Source organism: Hipposideros armiger, unplaced genomic scaffold (assembly GCF_001890085.2).
Source record: "Hipposideros armiger isolate ML-2016 unplaced genomic scaffold, ASM189008v1 scaffold_456, whole genome shotgun sequence".
NCBI classification, from domain to species: Eukaryota; Metazoa; Chordata; class Mammalia; order Chiroptera; family Hipposideridae; genus Hipposideros; species Hipposideros armiger.
Genome location: NW_017731806.1, coordinates 762,572 through 772,796, shown reverse-complemented (window position 1 = coordinate 772,796; position 10,225 = coordinate 762,572). Strand labels below are relative to the sequence as shown.

General features: G+C 34.8%; 1 protein-coding gene across 3 annotated transcripts in view; it reads right to left on the bottom strand.

The window, feature by feature from the left end:
• Positions 1–10,225, bottom strand: part of ATG5 (autophagy related 5) — a 117,524-nt gene that overhangs the window by 76,477 nt on the left and 30,822 nt on the right. For all 3 annotated transcript variants that reach the window (XM_019665880.1, XM_019665879.1, XM_019665881.1), the window contains exon 5: positions 1,010–1,172. In XM_019665880.1, the coding sequence (XP_019521425.1) occupies positions 1,010–1,172 (163 nt within the window). The remainder of the gene's footprint in view (positions 1–1,009; positions 1,173–10,225) is intronic.

The following is a 10,225-nucleotide window of genomic DNA, read 5'->3' as shown; positions in this document are numbered from 1 at the left end:
AAATAAACTACTACCCCCACCTTTCACCAATTTACCTTAATGTATATAACATTCAGCCTTTTACCCCAAAATGTATTTTCTACAATCTTTACCCAGCTAATAATTTCCTAAATGAATATTTTCATTTTTTAAAAGTAGGAAATAAACTACCAATGTCTCCAGTATCCACAGGATACCACACATAAGATTTGAGTGTATAAGCTCAATAATTACCAGTACAAACAAAACCAAACATAATAGCTACAAAAATATTAGTTTATAGTTAAATATAAAAATGGAATAAAATATATTTTAACCACATACATACCATTTTAAGTTGAATTTAATGAAACTCAATTTAAAAAGTAATTTAATAAAATTTAACTTAAAGATAACTTTAGAACGATCATATATCCAAGAAAGAATATGAGTTAAGACAAAAACAGCAAAAAAAGAAATTTTATTCCCAAAAGTATCAATGAAGGCAGTTACTAGACTAAGACTAATACATTAAGTTATACCAAAGTCTGAACGTGTGACATTTTGAGTCATGTTTTAGGTCAATGATAAATATGAGCTGTTGGTTTGGTTAACCTTCTGTGGGCTGGCCAGGAAGAGAGAATCCAAGCACAAAGCATGTCTTACTGTTCCAAGAAACCATAGGTTGGAGTTTATGCCCTACCCAAGTGCAGGTACTTTGGTATGCACACAGGGTATTCAGCTGTAATTCCAGAAGGATGATGATTAGAAGTAAGAGCACTTTTCCCAGGAGCTAAACACAGGATGTTTATACAGTCACATGTTATCGGCAAGGCAATCAGTCTAATGTTGGGGAATCCAGGAAAAGAGGCATGTTGGAAGGATACAGTGTAACGGATGACTAAAGGTAGCTTCTTTGCAAAACTTTGTGCGGAGAGACTGGAACCTAAACTTGTACCACCAATCCTAAAATGCACCAATTAGTCACAGAATTATAGGTACTTTTTACTTTATAAAGGAGTATTCTGAAATTAAACATTGCTATATTTACCATTATGTAGTCCCATCCAGAGCTGCTTGTGATCTTTTTTCTGCATTTCATTGATTATTTGACTTTTGTGCTTCAAAGCATCAGCTTCTTTCACACAAGACATAAAATGTGCTTCAATTGCATCTTTAGATGGACAGTGCAGAAGGTCCTTTTCTGGAAAACCCTATCAAAGGAAAAAAACAACAACCCACATATAAAACAGGTACACATGTTATAAAATTAGCTTCTTAAAGAACTGTATCTCCCCCAATTTCCCAATACTTTTAGCAAACTATTTCTTACCTTCCCAATAAAGAGATTTCAGTACAACTCCAAATACTTTTTAAATTAATTTAAAAATCTTTAGCTATCTGGCATATTTTAAACTTTTTCCAAATAAACCTTATATAATAATATATGTTTATAACAACATGCAAAAGATATGAAAGAGCAATAATTTTAAGAATAGCTTTCTGACTGACCATACCTTGTGTTGGCAAGAACGTGGAATGGAACTCTCATACACTGTTGGTAGGAATGTAAAATGGTACGACTACTTCGGAAAACAGTTTGGTAGCTCCTTTAAAAATGTAAACATACATCTACCATCTGATTCAGTTACTCTACAACTAAGTAGTCAAGAGAAAAAAAGCATCTATCCACACAAAGGCTTGTACATAAATGTTCAGAGAAGCTTTATTTGTAACAGCCAAAAAACAGGAAACCTAAATGTCAAAAGGTAAATGAATACATAAATTGTGGCATAAACTTATCAAAGTATACACTTTCAATATGCATAGTTTGCTACAGGTCAATTAGACTTATAAAGCTGCTAAAATGTAGCTTTTAAGGTCAAACAGCTAAATTATAGCCTATACTTTTAGTGAATCTTTTAGGCAGTTGAGGCAAAGATCACTGGTCAGATAAGCAGTTATGTAAATGAGATGACTAATACACTTTTTCACTGAAAAAAAATCAATAGCTAACACTAATTGAATACTTAGTGAGAAACACTGTACCAAACTTCTTATATGATTATAATTTAATCTGTATAACCCTTGAGATAAACATTACTGTTACTGCTATTTAACAGATTTAAAATAGTAAAGCCCATGGGGTGGATAGACATACAGCTTGCAAGTGGTAGAGTTAGGATTCAACTGTATCAGGGTCACAGCTCTTAAACACTATGCAATACCACTTCCTCCATAACACCTAAATACTTAATGATTATACTAGAACATTATTTTACAGAAAAACACATTGCTTTATAAGTCCATTAATAAAAAGCGTCAAATAATAATGGTAGAAAACAGCATTTAGTCATAACCTACTTGTGTTACTGTATTAATAGACAACATTCAATTATTCAAGTCATGGAAAGCTCCTAAATGATTGAAAAACTTAAGAGTAGATGCCCTTCTACCAAGAGGAAAGGCACTTGACTGCCTATACCTATTTCCTAAATTCTTTTTTTTTCTTTCAACATTTTACTTTTTATATTTATTATTATTATCCTATATTCTTTAAATGCAAATGAACAGGTATACCTCCTTCCGTTCACATAGATTGTGATCTCAGTTTCTGCTGAGTAAAAGGTGAGCCATTATATAAACTACCCACTGGTCACAGTTGCCTAAGAGCAGAAGGAAACGTCTGAGACAATCACATTGTTTCTCTAGGTACAAAGGGATTTCAGAATCACACAGCTCTTGCACTAGAGATCCATAAAGAGCTAAGGTGCATGGTTACAGAAACACAAAGGCAAAGAATATGAGAAAATGTCGTTTCATAAAAATGAAAAAGCAAAAGGAGAATATGAGACAAAGACAAAAGTAGAAGATGGGAGAGGACATGGGCAACAGAAAGAGGGTCTCCGCCTTAATTAACTTTACAATCAGCTGTATTTGCTTTGATTAAGCTAGATTTAAAGGGATTTGTTCTGGCTTCCTGACCAAAACAAAGAATTAAATGTGTATCATATCAATTCCATTCTATTCCAATGAATTAGCATTATATTTATTTCTAGTTAAGAAAATTTTGACTGTTATTCTTGATGTGTAAACGTAAAATGGCCTTTTCAAATATTGTACAGTTCTCTGTGCCACTAATTATCCACTTAGACTATGAATGAGGGGCAGAAAATATGAAAGTTCATATTCCAGAAAAACATTATTTTCATGTAGTTTGAATTTATGACCTATTTAAGCTTAAGTGCTGTTAGAACTTGTTAAAATTATATACAAGCTGATTATGGAAAAAAGGACTTAGGATCTCTCAAAAGAGTGTTTTGAAAAGTCGGGGAGGCGGGGGACAGCACCATTTTTTAAAGTGTTGCTTCAGAGCAGGCTGCTAAGCCCTCTCAATGGCTCCTGTAACCAGAGAAGGTACCAAAGTTTTGCTTTTTCCAGACTTTCATTGCTTTACAGGTTTCTAAACTTAACCAATGCTGACACCTACAAGTGACAGCTGAGAATTACAAATGAGTAGTCTTTACAGCAAACGAGGGAGGTCCATCAAGAGAGTGCAGACATTTGCATACTTAATTTTCAACAGAGAATGCTCTACCCCTATCCAGGAAGGAGGTGAGCTCTTTCATGAAATGAACTCAGGGAAATCATGAGAACAGTAACAGAAAAAGGAGGTATCTGTTTAGGCAGCCACAGCAGTTGAATTAATTGCGGCAATGAATAAAGTGACAGATGCCTCAGTCAGTCCCCTCAGCTCTTCTACTCCATGATTAGCTTGGGGTACGGATGGAAATTGTTTTTTTTCCCTAAAGCTTCACAATAAAATTAAGCAGACTCTTGATTCATGACATTTCTAATTTCTTCTTACATATATTAGCCGTTGTGTGTACATGTGCATCTTTACATTACAAGCAAATTCTTGCAAAGAAAGGTGAGTTGACACCAGCTTTCCTTGCTTTCATTAATCTTCCATGTCAGAGTGCCTAATAAACTAAATCTAATTTTACTTTTATAGAATTGATCTGAAAGGTCCCATTTACTTAGATATGATTACCTGTGTCCTTTAATTAAAATATTAATCCCGTCTGGAATATGTCCAGACATATTAGAGATAATCAAATAGCAGTAACCTAAAACTGCCTACAAGGTGAGGAAGGAAAAAAAAGCCTTTCAATCTATTAATAATACTGCAAGCTCTATCAAGACAATGGAGCAAAATAAAAACATTTTCCATATGATCGATGAAGGATCTAACATTGCATTAAAAATACAAAAGTTATCAAAAGTGTTATGAACCCAGTGTTTGTGTCTCCCAATATTCCCATGTTGAAGCCCTAAAGTGTGGCTGAATTTGGACATGAGGCCTGTAAGGGAGCAATTAAGGTTAAATGTCATGAGGATGGGGCCCTGATCCCATAGAATTAGTGTCCTTATAACAAAAGACACCAGAGAGCTCAGTCTTTTTCTGCCCCCACCGGAGGAGGCAAGGCCATGCGAGGCCACAGTGAGAAAGCAACCATATGGGCACCAGGAAGAGAGTCTTTGCCAGAAACCAAACTCGGCTTGCCCTTGACTTGATCTGGCACTTTCCAGCCTCCTGAACCATGAGAAAATAAATCTGTTATTTGAGCCACCTAGTCTGTGGTATTTTGTTATGGAAGTCCAAGCAAACTAACATACATAGCAATGTGATTTTAGTTTACTGTTGAATCGCCTCAAAGAGTAGACTAAGCATTCTCACAGGGAAAACGAGCTGATAGTTTAAAGACTTACTTTTATAAAATCTAAAATGTTGTCTCCAAAATCACTTTGGTGTGTGTGCATGTGGAAATGGAAAAGGAGAGGATTTTTCTCATTTTCAGGATGAGAAAAGAATATACTGTGAAAGAGATGCTAATAGAAGTCAGCTGAATCAATGCTAAAATCAGCACTAAAATTTGTTAAACTTTCTTGATTTTTAAAAATGTTCTAATTTTACAAAGATCCAATCTACAAACTTATCTGCAACCAATCATCTCCTTTCCTGGTACAATCTAAGGAGTATCTTCCATCCTGTTTACTAGATCCCATTTTTTGGATCTTTGAAACCCAGCTCATTTAATTATCCCCCTCTCCTCCTGTAACATTATCTTTAACCATTCTCTCTGTAATTACTGTTTCCCATTAGTTGTTCTTAAAAATAAAACCACCCACCCAAAGCAAAAACAAAACCTTTCCCTCAACCTCAACTTTCCCCTGGCTACAGCCCTCTCTCTTCTCCCCTTCAGAGCCAACCTTTAAATTCACACAGCAGGCATTTTGCTCTAACTTATCACCCATGCAATCTGTCTGCTAGCTACCCTTACCACTCCACTGAAACTGTTTTCTTCATGGTAAACAATGATGCCTTTCAGTCCTTAACTGTCTTAACTCTTTACCAAACATCTAACACCTTTGACTATGAAGCAGTCATCCTCAAATCTGTTACCACACTTCTCATTTTCCTTTTATTTTTTTCCCTGTTGCATTTACAAAAGTCTATTTCTGGGTCATTCCTTAAGTGTTGATATTTTTCAAGTTTCTGGCCTGGGACCTCTTCGCTTTTTGCATTCCATATACTCACCTTGAATAAGCTTACCTACTTCCATACCATGCATGAACTAACGAGTCTTAATATCTGTCTCCAGCCAAGATCGTTTTCATGACCCTAGAACCCATATATCAATCTAGTAGACATGTCAGTAGGTGTAGGAAACTCAACAAATCCAAAAGTAAACAAATGATTTCCCCGACTCCTCCACCTCCCCATCTCAGGTTCTGTTGAGTCTTACATTCTAAGTAGATCTAAATCCATTCACTTTCAACATTCCCAGTGCCCACTACTTTCCCACTACAAACTAAACTATTTGACATTTCTGAAAACCTTGTTGTAACTGTGTCCCATGCCCAGAGTCATGGTGATCTTTCTAAAATGCAAATCTGACCTCACTCAGCAGTGTGAGGAGGTCAGAACATACATCATTATTATACTGGAGGTGCCAAAAAAACATATACACATGACTTACATTCATCTTTTGTTATCGGTATATATTGAGTATTACAATTTTAACAGTTTTTTCCCTTCTTAATATGCCACCCTCTGTAAATATCAGAACATATATATTATTATATATATATGAATTGTGTGTTCAAGTCTTTTGGGATCTGTTCCAAAGTGAAAGAAATATTAGAGAACAATTAGAGGAATGTAAGTTTCATGTTTACTTTTGTAAACATTGTCCACAATAAATACTAGGTGAACACAGAAAACTGCACCCAGCTAAACCGAGCCCCACAAGAATACGCAACACACACAGCCCTCAGTAATGGACCCACTACCTCAATTTACATTATGAGCTATCCATATCTGATGTTACAATTTTGTCTGATTTCAGATAACCTTCCTTCCACTACTTCACAAAAACTGAGAAGCTGCAAATCATGCTGATGCTCATTTCTACAAGCAAATTTCTAGTCTTTTTCAACATAAAAAGCCATTTTTGTAGTATTTATGTATTTCTTAACCATTTAACATGTAAAACTGTGCTTTTATTAGGTTCCTATCTTTTTCATTTGTCACTAATGAAGTTTTTGGGTTTTATATCCCTAACACATTTCCCCATAAGTCCTGTGATTTTTACCAGCATAGTCCTTTTTAGGGATACATATTTTGCAGTAGAGCAAAACTGCCAGTTGAAATGGTAGGAGCAGACATCCTTGCCTTTTTCCTGATCTTAGAGTGAAACATTCAATAAATCACCATTTAGCATGACTTTTAGTTGTAGGCTTTCACATGTACTCTGTCAAATTCAGGAAACTCCCTTCTATTCAAAAGCTTGCTAAGAGTTTCAATGACAAATGAGTACTGAATTTTGTCAAAAGCTGTTTCTGCATCTATTTATGTGATCACACGATTCCTCTATTTTCTGTTAATATGCTGAATTACACTGATTCACTGATATGTGAAAAGCTGATTCACCCTTCTATCCCCGGGACAATCTCAAAATGGTCATGGTGTATTGTCCTTTTTATTAACAATATATTGCTACATTCAATTTGCTAGTATTTTCTATAGAGTGTTTGCATCTCTGTGTTGCATCAATATAAGAGCTATTGGTCTGCATTTTTTTTCTTTTAATATCTTTAACAGGTTTTGGTATCACAGTTATTCTGGCCTATAAAACAAATTGGGAAATATTCCCCTCCATTCTGTTTTCTAGAAAAAGTCCATAAACGTTGATAGTATTTATTCCTTAAATATTAGAATTCACCAATGAAACTAGGCAAGAAATTCTGCTTTGTGAGAAAGTTGTTTTTAATTATAAATCCAACATTAAGAGGCTATTCATATCTGCTACTTCTTTTGTCAGTCTTGGTAAACTGTATTTTCATTGAATTTGTCTATTTGTCAAATTTGCTGCCATAAAGTTGTTCATAATATTTCCTACTATCCTTTAAATGGCTGTAGGATCTGCAGTAATATCCCATTTTTCATTCCTGATATCAGTAAATTATGTTTTCCTACTATGGAAAGAGAAAGTTTTAAATTCCCTCTAAGCACTGCATTAGGTAAATCCCACAAACTTTAGCATGTCATGTTTCCATTATCATTTAGTTTGAAACGCTTTAAAATTTCCCTTGTGATTTCTTCTCTGACCCACAGCTAACTGAGGATTTAGTGGCCCCATCCTTTAGACAATTGTGGTCATATATTTTACTGACACAGACATAAACCCTTCCTTAAAATTATATTATTCTTGCTTTAAACAATCATTTCTCTTTTAAAGAAGTTAAAAGACGTAATCTTTTATATTTACCATTTATTTAACACTGCCAGTGCTCTTCATTTCTGCCTGTAGCTTCTTTCAGTCCTTTAAGGTGTCATTCCATTGTCTTTTGATCTCCACTGTTTGATGAGAAGCCAGCCATCATTCACCTACTGTTCTCTTTTATGTCATGTGCCGGGTTTTTTTGTGTGGCTGCTTTCAAGATTTTCTATTTATAACTGGTTTTCAGCAGTTTAATTATGATTTGCCTGGGTGTAGTTTTCTATATATTTACTTGCTTGGGGATTTGCTGAGCTTCTTTGACACACAGGCTGATTTTTTTTCTCCGAAGTTTAGAAAATGACAATAGTAACCATTATTTCAAAATTGAGATATAATTCATAAACAATTCACTTAAAATTCTCCATTTTAAAGAGTACAATTCAGTGGTTTTTAGTATATTCACAGGGTTATGCAACCATCACTACTATTTAATTATGTACGTATTTTCGTTACTCCAGAAAGAAGCTTCATGTCTATAAGCAGTCACTCCCCATTCTGCATTCTGCCCTGCCTCCAAGCTCTTGAAAACGACAAATACACTTTGTTTCTATAAATTTGCATATTCTGGACATTTCATATATGTCATATAATATGCAGCCTTTTGTGTCTGTTTTCTTTTACTCAGCATGATGTTTCAAGGTTATCTATGCTGTAGCATCATCAGTACTTCATTCTTTTTCATGGTCAAATTATATTCTGTGGTATGGATATATATTTTGCTTATCCATTATGAGTCTTTGGGTTGCTTCTACTTTTTGCCTGTTACGACTAATGCTGCTATGAACACCATGTACAAGTTTGTGGTTGGACATACGTTTTCAATTCCCTTGGGTATATAACTGTAGTGTAATTAGTGGGTCATATTGCAAGTCTATGTTTCATCCGTTGAGGAACTGTCAGACTGTTCTCCAAAGCAGCTGCCTCATTTTATAATCCCAGCAGTAACATACAACATATGATAATACCAATTAGTCTACTCTCTTTACCTGTTATTGTCCAACTTTTTGATTATAGCTGTTTTAGTGGGTGTGAAGAAGTAACTTATTGGGGTCTTTCTTTGCATTTCCCTAATGACTAATTACTATGCTTAGCATCTTTTCACATGCCTATTGGCCATTTTATATCTTCTTTGGAGAAATGTCTACTCAAATTCATTGCCCATTTTTAATTGGGCTATTTACTTTTATATTATTGAATTATAAGAGGTGTTTTTTTTTTTAACATACCCTGGATTCTCGATCTTTATTAGATATATGATTTTTCAAATATTTTCTCCAATTCTGTGGGCTGTCTTTTTACTTCCTTTGAGGGGGGAAAGTTTTTCATTTTGATGAAGTTTAATTTATCTATTGTTTCTTTGGTTGCTTGTACTTTAAGTGTTATACCTAAGAAATCACTGCCTTATCCAAGGTCACAAAATTTACTCCAAAAAAGTTTAGTAAAAAAAAAAAAAATTTACTTTTTTTTTTCTAAGAGTTTTATAGTTTAGCTCTTACATTTAGATCTTGATCCATTCCTATTTATTTTTTATAGGGGTCAACTTCATCCTTTTGCATGTGGATATCCAGTTATCCCAGCACCACCTGTTGAAAAACTATTCTTACCCTTGGTGAACTGTCTTGGTACCCATACTGAAAATAAACTGCCCACAAATTTATGTGTTTATATCTGGACTCTCACTTCTACTCCATTAATCTATGCCAATACCACAGTTTTGGTTACTGTAGCTTTGAAACCAAGACATGTGAATCTAACCATTATTTCGTAAAATATTTTTCCGGCCCATTCTCTCTTTCTTCTCCTCCTAGGACTCCAATTACATGCATGTTAGACTGCTTGATATTATTCTAGAGGTCACCGGGACTCTGTCTCCCTCCACTCCCCATTTTGTTCTCTCAGTTCTTCACATTGGATAATTGCTATGGATCTGATTTCCAGTTCACAGAATCTTTCTTGTGCCATCTCCAATTCACTGTTAAGCCCATCCAGTGAGTTTTGCATTTCAGATATTGTTCTTTTTAGTTCTATAATTTTGTGATCTTATTTTAAGTCACTGAGTTTTTAATAGTTGCTTTAATTCCTCTTTTGCTAATTCCAAATGTAGGTTATCTCAGGGTCAGTTTCTATCAGCAGCATTTCTTCCCCTTGATATGGTTCAAGTTTTCCTGCTTATTTGCATTTTTAGTAATAGCTGATTGTACACTGGACACTGTAAATAAGGTGTAAGGATTCTAGATTATACTATCTTTGTTGTTGAGTTTTGTTCTGCCTGGTGCCCCTCCATAATCCTAAAAAGGCTTAATTTTAGGCTATATTAGGGCAGATTCTGAGCAATCCTTACTCTATAATAGGAGTTGGCAAACTTTTTCTGTAAAGGGCTAATGGTAAATGCATCAGACCTGTGGGCCATACAGTGTCTA